The sequence below is a fragment of the Hibiscus syriacus genome, unplaced genomic scaffold (genome assembly GCF_006381635.1).
Source record: "Hibiscus syriacus cultivar Baekdansim isolate YM2019G1 unplaced genomic scaffold, ASM638163v2 tig00117022_pilon, whole genome shotgun sequence".
In the NCBI taxonomy this organism is placed as follows: Eukaryota; Viridiplantae; Streptophyta; class Magnoliopsida; order Malvales; family Malvaceae; genus Hibiscus; species Hibiscus syriacus.
Window position 1 is genome coordinate 3,143 of NW_024063528.1, and position 18,999 is coordinate 22,141.

At 34.5% G+C, this 18,999-nt stretch overlaps 2 protein-coding genes and 1 pseudogene across 2 annotated transcripts; 1 reads left to right on the top strand and 2 right to left on the bottom strand.

The window, feature by feature from the left end:
• Positions 1–529: 529 nt before the first annotated feature.
• On the bottom strand, positions 530–851 carry LOC120195962 (polyubiquitin-like; the record flags this gene model as incomplete). The annotated part of the gene is made up of 1 exon (XM_039197894.1): positions 530–851. A coding segment is annotated over exon 1 (322 nt), but the record flags the coding sequence as incomplete, so codon positions are not given.
• A 5,097-nt stretch (positions 852–5,948) lies between these two features.
• LOC120195991 lies at positions 5,949–8,075 on the bottom strand. The gene is made up of 5 exons (XM_039197909.1): positions 7,904–8,075; positions 7,102–7,322; positions 6,799–6,966; positions 6,531–6,657; positions 5,949–6,076 (listed from the first exon to the last, which is right to left on the bottom strand). The coding sequence occupies exons 1-5, from the start codon at positions 8,073–8,075 to the stop codon at positions 5,949–5,951; spliced, it is 816 nt and encodes a 271-aa protein (XP_039053840.1).
• A 7,712-nt stretch (positions 8,076–15,787) lies between these two features.
• On the top strand, positions 15,788–18,655 carry LOC120195992 (annotated as a pseudogene).
• The last annotated feature ends 344 nt before the right edge of the window (positions 18,656–18,999 follow it).

The window sequence follows — 18,999 nt, forward strand, 5'->3', positions numbered from 1 at the left end:
GAATGTCAATTACCCAAGGAAATTTTTCTAATGTGGAAGATCAGCCTAAGCCGCAACCACAGAGCATACTAAAATAAACCAAGAGCGCTGATACCAATTGTTGTGAAATTTGGGTTAATTTCCACCAATAACAATTCCTTGAAAACTATTATCTAGATGACTAGTGTTGAAAACGATTGTACTAAAAATCACCCCAAGGTAGATTCCCAGGAAAGAGGAGGGGTCACAATGGTCCCTCTTAAAACCCACTTTCGTTAGACAGAACTACCAAGACAAGTAATTTAATAGGACAATAATTAACAAAACTATACCCGACAATAACTATTAAATAGACATAAAAGGGAACACCAAAATATTTCACTAATAGAGGAAATATTACAAAGAGAGAAAGAATACAAATAGCCTTTAAAATAGAAGAAGGCTTATATTTGTGGGATGAAACTAAGGAGGAGGAGGGCTTTATTTATAACAAAAGAATTTCCCCTCCTCCTTATACACAACCAATGTGGGACTTTTGCCAAAAAACTACACTCTCCACCTCCAATTTGATCATGTTCCCCGTTAATGTCTTGAAAAAATGGGCATCCGACGAGGAAACATGAAATCTGAACCAAGTATGGACTCTGCTGGATGTTATAATCGGCCAAAGTCGAACAACCATCATCGAATTGCTTGCCGGCGAAAATAAGGCTTTGCATATCTTGGATCTTCACCTTGACGTTGTTGATGGTGTCGGAGCTTTCGACATCCAAGGCTATGGTTTTACCAGTGGAAAGTGTTTCAAGAAGATCTTCATAAACAGGACGATCGAGTTGGAGAGTTGACTCTTTTTGGATGTTGTAATCGGCCATGTTCGAGGTAGAGGGATAATTTATAGGATAGTGGGGAACAAATTGAGGTGACTTGGTAAGAAAGGTGGCTATTTTCTCAAAAAGAAGTCTCCTTTAAATTACCTTACATTTATAAAATGAAGAATGAGAGTGATGTAAAGTGATGAAGATCAACCCTCTGGTTGCAATGAAACTAATGAAGAGTCCATCCAGGTTCGTGGAACTAGTCTAGTGATGATGGTGATGTTCCGGTCTCTCATCCTCCCCATTCGGATGCTTCCGGTTGGTTTCCTTATTCAATAATCTACTCCTCAATCGTAAACCTATCTTCTCTCTGCCTCACAAGTCGAATGCCCTGGAAAGTTTGTGCGGTCAATGAGCCATGGGTAGCTTTTCTTTGCAAGGCCGAATATATATCAATGCATATATTTATTTATAATATTGATTTATTCTAATTAAAGGACTTCTTCCAAATATATATCAATGCGTGTGTGTATATATATATATATCATTTTTGCAAATATCAGTAAGATTTGTAACTTTATAATGTTATAATTTCATGACCATTTTTTTAAAACAATTAAGTTTAAAAAATAATTATGACTTTATTTGAAAAATTGGTGATTTTGAATAATTTGAATTAAATTGAATAGGAGTCGCCATCGACCTTTAAATTAGGGTAGACCGAATACCTAAAAACGTCCTTTAAAATATTTTAAGAAAAATCATTTTAAGACAAAAATTGGTTTGCATTTACCAAAAAATTTGACTTAACGGGTCCGGGAGTCGATTACGCATGGGGAATGATAATCACCCTCACAACTCCCAAAAATTGATACTTAATCGATTACACATTGTCGTAAATGATGGAAATTGTGAATCAAATATATAGTTAGAATGTGATCCATTTATTAAAGTTTAATTAATTTGCTTCGAATTGTTTATTAGGGAAAATCCTTTAATTCGAAAAGAAATATTAAGATTTGCTCATCCTTGGACTGGAAGGTTATCTCTTCCATTCTTGCCTAAAAAGAATATTTCCTTCTCGATTTAAAAAACGAAAATAAATATAAAATTGAATATCTGCATTTTACATAACATAAATTATATATAAAAAATATGCATTGCGTCATTTTAATAAAAATGAATTGATTATCATTTTTTATAAAAATAAATTCAAATTCTTTCAAGTTCACATTTCGTTCGATTGTCGTATCGGATCGGACTACTCGACTAAGTTATGCTTTCCACGCACATTCTACAAATAAGTATTCTTGAAAATATTAGAATAACATATCAATAGATAAAGAAATACGATGAAAACAAATGCAATTTGAAATATGTGGAATAAAATGTCTACAACACATAGAGCTAATAAATATTTAATATAATACATAATATAATATACAAAAGATGTACAGACAAAGGACTAGAATACAAACAAGAAAACATTACTTATCAAAATACAAATAACAAAAACAATCATATTTGGTGATTTAAGGGATCAAAATGGTACTAATAGAAACTTAAAGGAATGAAAAATAATTATAAACAAACCAGAGCCACAATCGAACATTTAGAACACTATAGATACCATAAACGAAATAATCCATAAATAATGTTAAGGACTAAATAAAATAAACCAGAAACATGGAAGGGAAAATAATAATTATACCTAAATGCATTCAATATACAAAACAATGACTGAAATTAAACATTTACAAATATCATGACCAGAGTTAAACATTAATAAAATGACATACATATAAGACGATGACTAAAATACAAATATAGAAATATAAGTGCTCAAAACAAAATAACACAATACTTCATTCAATGGCCCAAATGGTGAGATTACAAAGAATGGGAACCAAACACGTTATTTTCCCCTAAACTTATGAAAACACGGGAATGGGTGAAACTACTTCTTTTCAATCAGTGTATATAAGTCGAATTTAGGGCTTCCCGCATAATCTCTTCATTTGTTTCCTTTCACTTGGAAGAGGAAAGAGAAGTTTACAAACTCTCTCAACTTCCTCGTTAGGAAAAGGAAACTACCGCTGACCGACGGTAAATCACGGCCGCCCACGACGGTCGAAGGGAATAAAACCCTCCGAAATACCCATCTCGTTCTCAATACCATAGATCCTAACCCCCTTTTGCCTAAAAAATAACATAAAATCCTAGATCTAAGCTTTTACCTTTCAAAACTTAAAGTTCGACAACCTTTCTTCCGATGAAATTGTGCCAGGTAAGTTCTCTTCTCTCTTTTGTTTCTGTTTTTTATTCAAACTCTCTTTCTTCTATTTTTTTTCTCTTCTTTTTTTCTTGAATGTTCGAAGTTTTTTCCTTCGTTTCAGTCCCGAATCTAGTTTTCCTCCTTTTTATCTACTCCCCTCGTTGATTTTTGTGATGGCTTGTTGTTTTTCGAGAGAATAGGGTATGAATGCCCTATCTTTGCTTGCGACAGAGCCCCCAATTTCCTCGGGATTTCATTTATTTTTTATTGTTTCTATTATTTTGATTTGGCCTCTCTTTTTGACTGTTGATGGATTATTTATGTTGATTTCGGTCAGTGTAGAATGATGGAGGTGTCAGAAGCGGGCAGCGGCGTCAGCACACAACAGTGGCGGCAACAATAGCTCCTTAGGGTTAGGGTTTAGAAACCCTAAATGTCATCGATATGAACTGTGATAGTCATCAAATCCAATGGTGGAGAGCTGGAGGCGTTGGAACTTGAGATGAAAACCCTAATCAGGTTTTGGGTCTCATATTTGGGTCGGATCTTTGGGCCAAGTTGGTCTGTTGTAATTTGGATTAGAGTTCGGGCCTTTTAATTGAGTCTTGACCCAATTGTCATTTGGACGTGTAAAATGTAGTAATAATACTATTAATAAAATAATAATATTAATAGTAATAATAATTAAAACACGGAAAAAATGAGTGTCTACAATAATATTGTTTTTATAATGTTATGTTTTAAAGAATGGATCACTTGGACTTTGTTCAGTTTGCCGCTCCCAAGAAGAAATTCGTGACCTCTTTGCTCGGGACGCTGCTCCTGCTCATCCGAGATCGGTAGCTCAGGTTTAAACTGGTGTTTAGTTTCATTTTCAATTCAAAAAACAGAATTGATGGAAGAGAAAATTGTATATTATTAAAATTAGTATCACGACTTTACTAAAATTGTCATTTTGGTCACTTTTTCTAGAGTATTTTGGCTCTAACGTCTTATTTTAGGATAAAATAGTCTCCAACGTCTTATTTTAGGATAAAATAGTCTCTAACGTTTGATCTAATAGTCACTTTAGCCTTTATTATTTTTTCTAGAGCATTTTAGCCCTTAATGTTTTTGTTTTGGGTATAAAAGTCTCTATTTTAGAGTGTTAACTGTTTGTTAACTAATAATTTCTGTCAACGTACGTGCCTTCTTGCCTCAAAATGAAACATGAGACTAGGGGTGTAAACGAGCGAGCCGAGTTCAAGTATTGCTAATCTCGGCTCGACTCGAAAACTTTGAAATGGAGCTCGACTCGATTTGAAAACTCGCGAGTTTAAAATTTTCAAGCTCGACTCGAACTCGAAATCATGAACTGAATTTCGTGAGCGGCTTGAAAAGGCTCTAAATGAAAAAAAAAATCTTAAATTTAACTCTATTGAAGTCTCAACTCAAATTTGAACCTTAAATACATGAAAATCTTACTGTATTTTTTAAAAATCAATAAATAAATGTTAATATTATTAATATTTTATTTTTTTAAAAATAAAATCTTAATATATTATATTTCGAGCTGCTCACGAGCTTTTCGAATCGAATATTAAGTAGCTCGTTCGGCTCGTTAAGAACTCGAGTTGAGCTCGAGCTCGAGTCGAGTCCATTCGATCTGAGTATTTATCGAGCCTTGATCGAGTCGATCTCGAGTAGCTCAGGATCTGTCTCATCTCATTTACAGTCCTATATGAGACTGAAATACTAAAAACAAATATGAACTAAAATATTTAGTCAAACGTTAGTAATATCTCTTGAGATTATGCCAAGAAAAAATATAAAAAAGTTATAGTCAAAATTCAAACTCAATTCAAAATTGAAATATGAACTAAAAATTTGAGTTAACTCAAACAATTTAAAGTTAAAAGTATAATTTTTTTTAGTTGAATCAAATTTTGCACCCGGTTTGTAAAGGAGACATTGGTAGTTTTTTAACCTTCAATTTACATGACATAATTTAATCTGCAGAAGAACCCGAGCTTAGATATTTTTCTTGAAATCTATCCTTCACTGCCGTTATTCACTTTCTACCAGAAGCAAATCTTTTTCATAAGCTCACTTTATAATTTTGTCTTGCGGGACTGGTGCGGATATACCTTTCCCATTCTCATACTCATTTAATATTTTCATATCCATTATCTACTCATCAATCACCACGATAGTTAAAATTTTAAATTCACACCCATAACAAAGTCTTCAATTATAAAGTTGTTCATCCATTAAAAAGCCGACTTTTTGAACCCTCCATTTCATCCTTATGACAAACATAAAACACAAAAAGCTCAACAATCATCGTTTTCCATCTCTTACATACATGCATACATTCATATTAAAAGGAAAGATTCCGCATCTTTATCACAGTGGATTTATGTACTTGTCATCATCTCCAAAGTTTGATTTTTTTATAACTCTCTACACATGAAGCTATCTTTAATGGAAGATTCATATAATCTTTCCCTTTTGTTTCTTTCTTCAACCTTCTCTTCTCAACCACTCCCATCGGTTTTCCGGTCTGATCTCCCATGTGTATGTCATGTTGCAATGTTGCTCTTAGTTACCAGTAAGTTGGTGAGTATAGTCCCCGGCTATGTCCTAATCGAAAGCATCCCATCTCCGTTCGTTTTGTAAATCGACAATGTGAAATATATCAGCAAAATCGTTCCTATGCTCGATCTGTCAAAAGAACCCGAAAAGGTTCTTCCTTTCAGTATCATCAAAGCCTTTGCAGATGGAATAGAAATATTCCTGTGATAGGGTTCGGAGACTTACAGTGTGGCAAAGAGAAACAGAAGCCTTTTGGGATCGAAAATCCATTGGGAAGCATGTCGTCGGGAATTGTTTCTCTGAGATTAAATCTGCTCTCGGTTAGAGCGGTGATTGCCAGTTGTAATGGTGATCTGATGACGAGCTTGCGGATTGTTGGCCATATCAGTTGACCCTACAGCGGCCGTCACCGGCTTTTCAGCAGTGCTAGACCCTACCAGAGAAGTTGCGGATCAATAATTCCAGGCCAAATCTTACAAAATAAACTATGCAAACAGGAAATTTGCCATAAAACATGAGAACATGCATCCAAGGGTAACAGGACATATTTCTATGGTAAAATCTCTCCGAGTTTGCTTTCAGTATACCTTTTAGACACATCTTCGAAGATGAGCATATTCGAGTATACCGATATCTGGCACATACTGGAGTCCGAATAACATAGCTAAATACTACTAAAGAACTGTTCTACATAATTCACGAGTTAAATTCAAGTCCTTCAAGGAATTTAACTATAAAATGCTGAAAAGTGCATGGTCTAAACCACTAATCTGGGTAAAAATAGAGCCAAAATGTTCGCCTTTTTCAAATTTTCCTGGAAATTTCCTGGGAAAAATTAAAAAACCAGCATGTGAAAAATCTAAGCAATTAATGCTGAAAGTCTGTACCTCTCGGGGAGGTGGCAACAAAAGCATCTTTATCATTGAGAGACGATTTACAATTTGAATTTGTACAATTGAAGCTTATAATCTTCTTGTCCCCTCCTCTCTGAGACCCTTTACGAGAAAGACTTTTCTGCAAATTAGAAGGGAAAAAAAAAGAAATTTTCTGGACTTGCATGAAACAGTCTCATTGAGATGTAAACACGTGTCATTCAGAAATAATTGTTTTGAATTTTTCCCACAAAAAATAATGAAAAAAAGGGGGAAAACTCACTGTAAATCTTGAATTCTGAGTGATTTCTTTATTGGATCCTCCATGAGAGAAACCTTCCAAGTCGAGAACAAAGCTATCGGTTTTATTATCCGTTGTGTATTGAAAGCCATTATTATGATCCGAAACTGATATATTTTGTATGGATATCTCGTTGGAAGATGACGAGTCCTATCACCAAATCAAGAACCCCAAATTTAAATTAAGATACTTGATATTGGTGATGAAAATCAATTAAACAGTAACAAGGAAAAGGAGATGAAAAAAAATGAAATATTTGAAGAAAACCAGAGAGATTATACTCACCAGCTTTGGATTTTCCGTCAGATTCAACATTTTCTCGGAAAATGAAGCAAAGATAAAAGAAAGAGAAGAAGACGATGAAAGAAGGGTGGAATTAGGACTGTAGAGAGCGTCAAACAACTGCGTACTCCATGGGGAACTCTTGAGATCTTTAACCAAGTCCCCTGATTGGGAGAGAAGAATCAGAAAAAGAAAACAGAGACCCTTTAAGATACAGTCAAAATCTTCAAAGATCGCGAAAAACTATTCTTTAAAATCAAACAAATCTCGTGATTAATTGATTTCTGCTGCAAATGAGCCGACTTTATATACCCAGAGAGATTGAAAACACCATTAAAAAACGGTGTCAAGAAGAAAATGAGATCAAAACATGCAAATCAAGAAATAGGATTTGAAGATTTGCAGCAGAGGGTTTTGTATTATTATATGATTTGGTATTACACTCAATGGGGAAATTTAACAAAGTGGAATAATTTATAAAAAAAATTGCTAGCATTTTGTTTTTATTTGTAATAACAGACAGAGTGGCGTGATGATCTAATTGATGAAGTTTTCTTTGCATCTTTGGATTTCTACGGTAGATGAAATTGTTTTATTTGTGCAATGACAATCACCCGTATTTGTATTACTTTTGAGAGTATAAAATTATAGAGAATTTTACGGTGCATGCACATGTGGCATTTTTTTACGATCGTTAACATAATGATTATGTGGCATACAAATATAGAAGATTAATGCATGATATCACTTACTCAATGAGCACCCTTACCGGAGATTCATTCGAGCTCATGAGCGTCTTACCAACCGGCAACCACCCGAACCCACTGGTGTAAGATCAATATTGATGGCACAAAGATAGCAACCACAGGAGAGACCGCTTGTGGAGGCATAGCTAGGAACCATACAGGAGAATGGTTATGGGGATTTGCTAAGAGGGTAGGCTTCTGCTTAACCCTAGAAGTGGAGCTATGAGGCATACTTGAGGCCCTTCGAATTGCCTAGAATACGATAGAAAAGTAAGTAATCGTAGACGTCGACAATAGCGAATCCATGAGAATGATTCAAGAGGACGAATGAGGGAAAATTCTAAGATTTGTTTATATGTCAATTTAAATTGAGTTGGTGGGTAGAGGGTTAGCGTCGCTTATTAGCAAGTGTAACTTATGATACATTACATGATCTAAAAATTTGAGTGTCTCACATTTTTAAAAAGAATCTGTTAACCGGAAAAAAAAATATTTTCTTATTGAACACACAAGTGAAGAAAATTCGGTGAAGAAATATTAATTTCATATGTTTGAATTTTTTATTTTGTAAAAAATAATCGTAATGGGATAAATTTTGATTTTTAAAATATCTTCTTATATAAAATATTTTAGGGGCCTCATTTTAAAGTAACATGCCTTCATATCTTTTGGGATGCTCCTGTATAGGGCAAATATATTAAAATAATAATTATAACAGTAATGGTAAATATTTGATTGGGTGGGTAATTTTTTTTAAAGTTAATCAAATTGATGAGTTTTATTTTATTGTTCAAAACGTTATTTGATTTTGTTTTAAAATACATTGAGTTTATGAAATTTGAGTCAAATCAAATCGATTTAAATTTCTATTCAAATTTAAGAAAATATAATATCCAAACAAATAATAAACCAACTCTAAGAAAAATATAATAACTAAATAAAATATTAAGTAACTATATAGAAATAGAATAACTATAAAATAAAAAAAAATATATTTATACAAAGATTAACTAGTATTATAACTTAGAAGAAAACATACTTGGAGATCTGAAAACACAGTAAAAACACTCAACAAATTCCGACTGATTTTTTTATTGGCCGAAACATCTTTCTCTTTAACCTATAATTTTTTCATCTCTTGATAATTAGTCATGCCACGTAGAATAAAAGTATATTCTGTCAAACACACTTTTAAAGATGTAATTAATATAGAGTATTTTCCTTTATGTAATATATCCTGTCAATAAAATATTATTTTAAAAATAAAGATTAATTTAAAAATAATTTTCATATAATGATAAAAAGCTAAGCTTTAACTTGATTCATAAGTTTAATTCAATGATTTTAATGATATCAACTAAAGTGATATTAAATCGACAATGACATTTTGATTTTTATATTTTATTTTATACTTGTTCTTGGTGTTAATCTTCTTTTCAATTTTGTTGGTGTTATATCTTCAGAGATATATCTTCAAAGACTCTCAACAGAGACAGACGTATGGTTTTATGTTAGAAGTAAATGAATTTATAAATTTTAAAGACGAAAACATATTATTTATTAAATATATATATATAATATATAAAATATATGATAATTTAAAATTTTCATAGTATTGCTCCCTCCTACTATAAGTACTCTTCAATATTCTTTTAAATTAGCCATAATGTATAAATAATACTTTTAAACAAGACATGTGAGACAATCTACTGGTACAAAGTCCAAAGATCTAAGTACCAGATTTGTTAACATATCGGCTTATAAATAGCATCATCGTCCTATGCATGACATTATTAGTCATAGTCATTGTAAATATCCCTTTTACATATACATAATCAGTAAAGTATGTTTTTTTAACTAAATATCTCTTTTTGAGTTATAATAAATAATAATGATGAATGGGGCAGCACATGTCGTGGAAGTAATGTCTGGCGGTTGGAGAATGGATACGTTGCTGCTGCTGGCTCATGTATTCTCCACTATCACATAGTAATAATAATTACACAACATGAGCGTGTGCTTTTCAAGTTAAAATCACAACGGTTTAGCTAAATTAATCATACTTTAATACAAGTTGGGCACTATTAAAAGTTAATGGTTCTTGTTGGGGAATTTTTTTGCGTGGACCTCAAGATTTTGGGATTGTTTTAGGGGGTGTCTTATCTCTTATTAAAATGTCTCGAGTGTTCAGAATATACAATGAAATTTAAATTATGTCTTATATGAGCAGGTGTGAAAACACTTAAAATACTTATTTCAATAATTTTTTATTAGAAAATTATTTCTGGACCCTCGAAACAATATTTTATATAAACAAAATTTATATATTAAATTGATTTGAAAATAAATTTCATGATTCCTTTTTATAAATTCTAAATCTATATTAGTTTTTAATTTCTATTACACTAATATTTTCTTTCTTCGTCATTTTTAAAGTCGTTTAGTAATTTCTATAGTAAAAGTCACCAAATTAATAATCTTCATCTTCTTTCTTTTTTCTTTAGTTCAAAATCATTGAAAAACTCCGAGACGATCTTTCTTCGTGCAATATTTGCTACATCTGTGTGGACAATGCTATTCGACTGCTCACGCAAAGGTGCCCTTCCGATAAAAGAGCGATCATTTGGTATGAACAATGTATGTTGAGATATTCGTACATCAATTTTTGAATTGATGTTTAATATTGATTTCCTACAAAATTTGAACATTATGGTGTTATTGGGAACTGGGAAGTTCACATGGCTCAAAGCTTGCTATTTGATGGAGATGGGTATTTATCTATCAGATGATCAAGCCGACGAGATGCATCAGTTAATTTAACTACCATAACGCTGCTAAAAAAGTTGTCCGAGGAAAAAAAGCTCGGAGAAGGAGGTTTCGGTTTCGTTTACAAGGCCCAAAGCAGTTCTCTGATCTATTGTTTACGATAGGATTAAGGTTGAAAGCACTTTGAAAACTGTTTAGGGGGGAATGCCCAATAGGAAGGAAATAGCAGTTGAAAGGCTTTCAATGAGATCAAGTCAAGGCCTTGAAGAGTCGAAGGATGAAGTAAAGCTAATTGTAAAGCTTCAACATATATAAAAATCTGGTGAGACTAATGGGATATTGCTTGGAAGGAGAAGAAAGCTTCTCGTCTACGAGTTCATGGCTACCACCAGCTTCGACTTCCTTTTCGGTTTGCTCTTGTCCCTCGCACATCTGAGTCGGTGTTCTTGCTTTCCTATGTTCATGTTCGATTATGCGTCTGACTTGGTGCAGGTCCAGAACATTGAAAGGCAATGCTAGACTAGGAAAAACGCTCCAACATCATTACCGGAACTGCAAGGGGGCTGCAATATCTACACGAGGATTCTCGGCTTAAAATGATCCATAGGGACTTGAAGGCCACCAATGTTTTGTTAGATGATGATATGAACCCTAAGATATCAGACTTGGACACCAAAAGAAAATTTGGAGGCAATCAAAATCGAAGCCAACACAGATTGAATTATCGGCACATTGTAAGTACTCCATTCTGGTTCCTCAACCGAATCCGAACCAAAAGTTGTTTCCTATGCAGCGGATACACGGCACCAGAATATGAACTAAAAGGGTTGTTTTCAAACAAGGCTGATGTTTACAGCTTTGGTATCCTAATGCTAGAAATAATAAGTGGTAAAAGAAACAGGGGATTCTACCATTACCTGGACGGTGGCCAAATCCTTGTGGCATATGACATGTATGCATTCATTGTAACCCCTGAGACCGATGCGGATACCCGATCCGATCTGAAGTGTCACATTAGGGCCACTGGAGCGACCCATTGTAAAAATAGCAGAAAATTTAAAACTTTTCTTAAAACATGTAACTTATAAAATGATTTATCAATATGCAGAAATAAAACAAATTTTCAGGCTCATATATAAAACAAAACACAATTACATGCCCCCTAATTTCATGTACCATACTCTGCAAGCAACGTCGGAAGAACTCCTTTACTGAAGCCGATAGCTGCACTGGTACAATTCTTTTAACCTGCAATGGTGAGTAATAGAGTGAGCTTCGAAAAACACAGTAATACAGAACTACCAGATGATGCTGAAGAACGTGCAGATATAGATAAACATATTTTTTCTTATTGGTTCAGATATTTACAGATTTCTTTGGCTGAGCTGAGATTCCATTGATATTTCAAGTATTAACAGATAGTATTCAGTTCTGATGGAAAATATTTGGGATGTTTAGGTTCAGGAGATAAGAATAGGTTTTCTAGTGTGTTCCCAAAAACCATGTAACTTTTTAGATCTTTTTAAAACATATATATATATATATATATATACCCCATCCGTCAAGTCCAAAATGTGTAGGTTCCCCAGAACCATACACCCACTGTCAAGTCTAGTAAGGCCCTGAGCACACAGCCGAGGAGCCTCCAGGTATTCTTCCTCCAACATTACCCCCCATGTTCCGTCCGTAAACGGATATATCAAAAATCAAATCATAATTCACGTCAAGTATCATATCAAAATCCAGGTCAAGTATCAGATCAGAATCCAAGTCAAGTATCAGATCATAATCCATGTCAAGTATCAGATCAGAAATCAAATCGAAAATCAGGTAAAATATTCATGTGAGTAGGGAACACACCAGAATTTACAGGTAGTATTCAAAGATATTGGATAATCTTAACAAGTAGAGGAACACAGATCTTCAGTATACCGATAGAATATCGGAATTCAGAATCACTATTGGAAGAGTTCAATAACTGACATAATCATTAGTTATTCAGAATGTGACTTGAGCTGATAAGGAAGAAATGAAGGTTCAGAATATTTACATTCTATGTCGATTGATCGGATTATCGAACAACTGTTAGATGAATAGTTCCCAGAACTAATGCTTGTCGATTGGTAAATTCATTGTTCTTCCAGGGTATTTACTCTTTAATACCACAAATTCTTGTCCATATATCAATTTTTAAAATCATCGCAGAATAGATCTTCCAATGTCTTTATTTCATTTCCACTCTTCCACAATAAGTAATGCTAACATATTTGATTATTTTGTTCATAACCCATTGTAATTGTACACTATGTAAACTCATCAGAGTTTCCAGACTTATCCAAATCACTTACTAAATCCTCAGTCATTGAGGTTACCTAGTTCATTTAACAATCATGTCTATTCTAGTTACTTCAGGATTTTCCAGAGTAATTCAAACGTTCCTGAATTTAAGATACATATTGTCCTTCCGTTCCATTCAATTTGGTCTTCGTGGTTGATTTGTCGAACAAACGTCCAATTCTTAGTACTGAATGCGATCTAGAGTTGAGCTGAGCTGAATACTTCCAAAATTTATCATCGAGCCAAACTTGAGAAGACGAACACGCATTCAGTAATATATATGCCATTCAGGTATTGATATAGCTTTAGGGTTGATCTACTCACTTAAATTATGTTCCGTTACTTTTAAAGGTAGTCTAAAACCTATGCTTATTTGGATTCCTTAATTAATCCAAGACATTAACTTTGTTTAGGCCATAAGGTTATTTTGGTAATTTTGTTGTTCAGTTTTACTCCATTCATTTCAGAGCTCGAGGATATCCAATCATTCCTGAGCTTGGTGATATTCTTGGGTCATTTCCATTATAGGGGTATTCTAGTCATTCTACAGATCCAATGTATTTTAATCATTTTCTTCCATCCTGTCTTATTATTTAATTCCAATTTATCATCTATTTCAGTCCCTTCGAACAATTCTGATAAAAGAGTACCCCCGATAAATTGTTCTTCAGGTTTTTACTCGTAACTCGGATATTTTCGGGTCAAGTGCCTTCTCAGATTTTTACCAACGAAATATCAAGAATTTTCTACACTAAGTCAAGATCTTAACAATCAAATTCGTACTTAATCGAGTTAAGTACAAATCCTCAAAGTACTTTCTCATTCAGGGTCAACTCGGACTATTTTACCTCTCAGGGGCATTTTCGTAATTTCTTAACCAGATAATTTCAGTATTAACTCTTAACGAGCATACTTATAATTTAGAGATCCTATGGTTAATTGTTTTTTATCGAATCTTGAAATGATTCCTTAACAAACTTCTAATATCTTGCATAAGCCCTCTTAGGGTTAAAAACAGATTATCCGAATTTCCTAAGCAAACTAGCATTTCTTATGCACATTTGTAGTTTTATCATATCAATATATCCTTTCAGAGTTATAAATCAACTTCCAGGGACAATTCTTGACATATTACAACTTAAGGGTATTTTCGTAATTTTACCCTACCGGAGTATTCTCATAATTTCCCATCCAAGTACCTTTAACATTTGACCTTTGATGAAATAAATTATAAGATACAGATCGAGGTTGATTTCTTTATTACCAAACACAGAACTTGAAATTTAATTCTAACAATCCCTCAATTTCTTATAAAAGTTCTTTGAACCATAATCAGTTGCCAAATTTCTATTGTATTCGGATCGAGTGTAGAAATTCATTAACTACCCATATGAGACCAATATTATCTTATTCATGCATTTACCAATATTCACATGTTCCATAAAGCATAAAGAGATAGTAAAGTATTACCTCGATTTTCGTACCATACTGATCGACTATATAAATTCCATTCGAACGTCTTTGATCTTGAAATCATCTTCCAATATTTCCTCGGATCCAAATCAATAGAAATTACATCAAAACAGAGCTAAATTCTGAAAAACGAATCAAATCGGATGATAAATCAGTGAAAAACAACTTACCGGGTTCGAATTTGGTGAAACAGACTTCGGATTCGGATTCAGGATGTCAAAAGTATAAAACATGACTTTTCGAAAATTTGGATTTTCCCGTCAAAGTCAACAGGTTTGACTGACAATTTTGAGGCATTCGAGTCCAAATTTTGAAAAACGGACTGCGAAATCGAATTTGGAACGTCGAAAAACATCAGGATAGGTATACTCGGTCAAAGTCAAAGGTCGTTTAATGCCCGATCAACGTCGGTCAAAGTTCCAGTCAACTGTGGTCAACGCCAGTCAACGATCGACTATTTTACACAAATATCACACTAACAGAAATTAATTACAAAATCAGCGACCTTCTGTAAATATTTACGAAACTAACTCTCGGGGTGGCGCGTGTGGCGTGTGAACAGTAATCCGGTGTCGATAAATTCCCGAAAAAATTCCTAAAAATTATTTTAAGCGATTTTGAGGCACTTACAAAGCTCGGTTCACAATTTTGAACGGCGGAGAGCTCGATTTCGAAACGTCGGAAACTTTGACGGTCTCACCCCTCCACGCACTCGAAACGATGCAAGGAGCACGATGGTGCGGGAGGTTTCATAAACGGATGACCAGATCGTCGTGAATCGACGAAAAATCAACTGAAATCGAGTTATTACCGATGATACTTCCGACTGAAATTAACAACGAACGACGACGATTCACGACAAAAGGTTTGAGGGATTTTGTTCCTCGGTCGACAACGAACACGATGGTAGTTTCGGTTCATTGATCGGAGGTCGAATGACGAGTAGATAGAGTTGAAAGGAGGGTTGTTAAAGAGGAAAAACTGAGAAATATTCTGGGTACAGAGCACGTGGAGGGGTTATAAATTCTCTTATAAATAAAAATGGTTAAACCATAAGTTTAGTCATTGAACTTCATGCACTTCTTAAAACAGTCTGCTAACTTTGAAATTTTACAATTTAATCCATCATTTCTTTCAAAATACCAATTAAATCCACCACTTTATAATTTATTAAATTTAGCCCCTAAATTGGTGTGTTACATTCATTCTCTTTTTATTTCCTTTTTCCTGGCACCTGAACTTAACGTTTGTGTCCTTAATTAGGACTTTGTGTTATCTAGGCATGGATGGTTTGGAACGAAGGCAGAGGTTTATCGACCCGAACATGGCCGACAATTGCCCGGTTTCGGAGGTTGTGAGATGGATACATGTGTGTTGCGGATGACCCTGCAGTGAGGCCAACAATGTCATCGGTTATTCTCATGCTCGGAAGCAAATCAATCAGTTCCCCTCCGCCATCAACACTTCCCTATTCTGCTGCGAGATTTGTTTCGATGTCGGATCAACCTTCAAGTATCGGGACTGGGACAGGGTTTCTTACATCCGATCAGTGTATAACCTCTAATCATCGTCCATATGTATTCTTTCATATAGCCTTCAAAATTTTATTTTTTTTATTTTGTATGATAAAATTTTAATTCTTATCTTATCCTCAATATCAAATTTGCATTACTTTAATTCTTTTGACAAAATAAAAATTGATTATATTTGCCTTTGACTCGTGCACCATTTTCTCCTGCATTGATTTGTTCGATATATGTTTATTTAATTATCTCATTTATTATTTATGGAGTATTTTAGATATTTGATTCGTGGTTCTTTTTATTTAAATAGTTGTGAACAATCATTCTATATATCTCATATTTAAATTATTATAAAGTTTATTTTCACTATTAGTATTTATATTGATGATGTTTAACCAATATTATCTCTTTCGAAATTATAAATTAATAATTATCACAAACACAATATTACGATATATTTTCAAATAATACAAATCAATCAATTAAATCATAAAAGATTATATATGTAAGGACACCAGATGTTTACGTTAAAGATTAAAAAATCACATGATTTTAGAGTTTAGACAAAACTCAACTATAATTAAATATACAATTATAAGCTTATAATTATGAGTATAAATGAGCTGTTTTGAATAAATATTATTGTGTTCATGTTCGTATAAACTTTTATAATTGAGTATGATCAGGGTTTTAAATAGTTGTAGCGCTGCCTTTCGATATGGCCGCAATAGCGCCTGCTATGGCCGCAATAGCGGCAAACGAGACATGACTGAAAACACGACTGTGATCGCGATTTGAATCCCTGAGTATGACACGAATCCGATATCCGATCAACCACCAGCTCCCCCATCGGAGAACCAAGGTAGGGCAAATAGGCTTATTTCGTAGACTATGTTATTCGGACTGAAGTATCGGGATCGGAAACAAGTATATATCCAACACGGTATACTCATGGGTCGTATTTTGGTCGTTTTAAAAGCAGGAAAGGAGGGCAATAGCAGAAAAAGGATCATAATAATCATCGTATCATCATTAGCAGGTGTTTTTGTTGTTGCAGTTCTAGTTGGTTTCCTGTATCACAGAAGAAGACGACGTTTTAAAGGTAATTTCCCTTCACATTTTCAGGTTAATATGGCATATATATGTTGATTTCTTACAAATTTTGAACATTGTGATTCATTACTCGGATAAGGAACTAGAGAAAACGTTTTACTAGGAAGGTCTAATTCCTCAGACTCCAGATTTGATGGAGTTGGGTATTAATCTATCGGATGAGGATCAGGACGACGAGATGCTTCAGTTTGATTTAGCTACCATACATGCTGCAAAGAACAACTTCTCTGAGGAAAACAAGCTCGAAGAAGGTGGTTTTGGCCCTGATTACAAGGTAAAAAGTAGGAACATTCATCTATTGTGTATGGTAGGATTACTAGCGGAACCTGCAGTTAACATCATGTTTCGGACTTTACGATTTTTTTTCAGGGGAAAATTACGAATGGGAAGGTCATAGCAGTTAAAAGGCTTTCCATGAGATCACGACAGGGTCTCGGAGAGTTCAAGAATGAAGTGAAGTTAATCGTTAAGCTTCAACATAAAAATCTCGTGAGGCTATTGGGATATTGCTTGAAGAAAGACGAAATGATTATCGTCTACAAGTTCATGGCTAACACCAGCTTGGACACCTTCCTTTCGGTTATCTCCTCTCCCTCACACATCATGTTTTCTTACGTTCATGCTCGAATATGTTTCGAACCTGGTTCGATACAAGTTTTCCAATAGATAAGTGTTGCTGTGCTTTTATGCTATTCAAGGCAGATCCAGAGAAAAGCAAGGCAGAGCTAGACTGGGAGAAACGAGCCAACATCATTATCGAAACCGCAAGGGGCCTGCAATATCTACAGACTTAAAATAATCCACAGGGACTTGAAGGCCAGCAATGTTTTGTTAGATGATGACATGAACCCTAAAATATCAGACTTTTGCACTGCAAGAATAGTTGGAGGCAATCAACTTGAAGCCAACACGGTTCATGTCGTCAGAACGTAGTAAGTTCTTCATTTTGGTTCCTTAACTGAATCCAAATAGAAATGAGAAAGGAGTCTAAATTTATGTCCTATGCAGCGGATACATGGTACCAGAATATGCACTAGAAGGGTTGTTTCAAACAAGACTGATGTTTACAGCTTTGGTATCCTAATGCTAGAAATAATAAGTGGTAAAAGGAACAGGGGATTCTACCATTACCTGGACGGAGTGAAGTCCTTGTCACTTATGTATGCATTCATCTCTCTTTATTTCCTTTTACCAGGCACCTGAGCTTAAGGCTTGTGTCCCTAATTAGGACTCTGTGTTATATAGGCTTGGATGGTTTGGAACGAAGGCAGAGGAGATGAGTTGATTGACCCGAACATCACCGACGATTGTCCGGTTTCGGAGGTTGTGATATGGATACACATTGCGTTGTTATGTGTTCAGGATGACCCTGCAGTCAGAGCTACAATGTCATCGGTTATTCTCATGCTCAAAAGCAAATCAATCAATCTCCCTCAGCCATCAACACTTCCCTATTCGGCAGCAAGATTCGTTACAATGTCGGATCAATCTTCGAGTATCGGGACCGGGACAGGGTTTCTTGCATCCGATCAGTCTATAACCTCTGGATCTTCCTTGCTAGAGCGAAGCAAAAACAGAGAAATCCAATTCGAACCCTAAAGTTTTCCGAGTTCGATTTTTTAATCAATTTTTTTTATACTTGTATCGATTGTTTGTGCTAACATTTGTTACATACATAATGGTATGAACAAGTGAATGGAATTGGTATGCTCAGGCTTGGCATAGTAGCGGTCAAAAGAGGGTGCCTCCATTGCAATTTAAAAATCGATCAACCCTCAAGGCAGACTCGTGATTTTGACAAATCCATTGAAAAAGATGTGAATTGTCTTTCACTTATTATTTATTTTTCAACATACAAGAGTGCCACCGAGACAACTATGGATTTTGGGACTGGGTGGACGAAGCTTGGCACAATTGGCGTCTGTTGTTGCAATTAGCATCCA

Excerpts from the sequence above, each read along its gene's own strand:
- LOC120195991 (XM_039197909.1), bottom strand. The coding sequence starts at position 8,075 with ATGCCTCATAGCTCCACTTCTAGGGTTAAGCAGAAGCCTACCCTCTTA. Across the intron at positions 7,323-7,903 it reads GTGGGTTCGGGTGGTTGCCG|ATTTTGACTGTATCTTAAAG; the intron begins GTTGGTAAGACG and ends CGATCTTTGAAG. Across the intron at positions 6,967-7,101 it reads TGACGGAAAATCCAAAGCTG|GACTCGTCATCTTCCAACGA; the intron begins GTGAGTATAATC and ends ATTTGGTGATAG.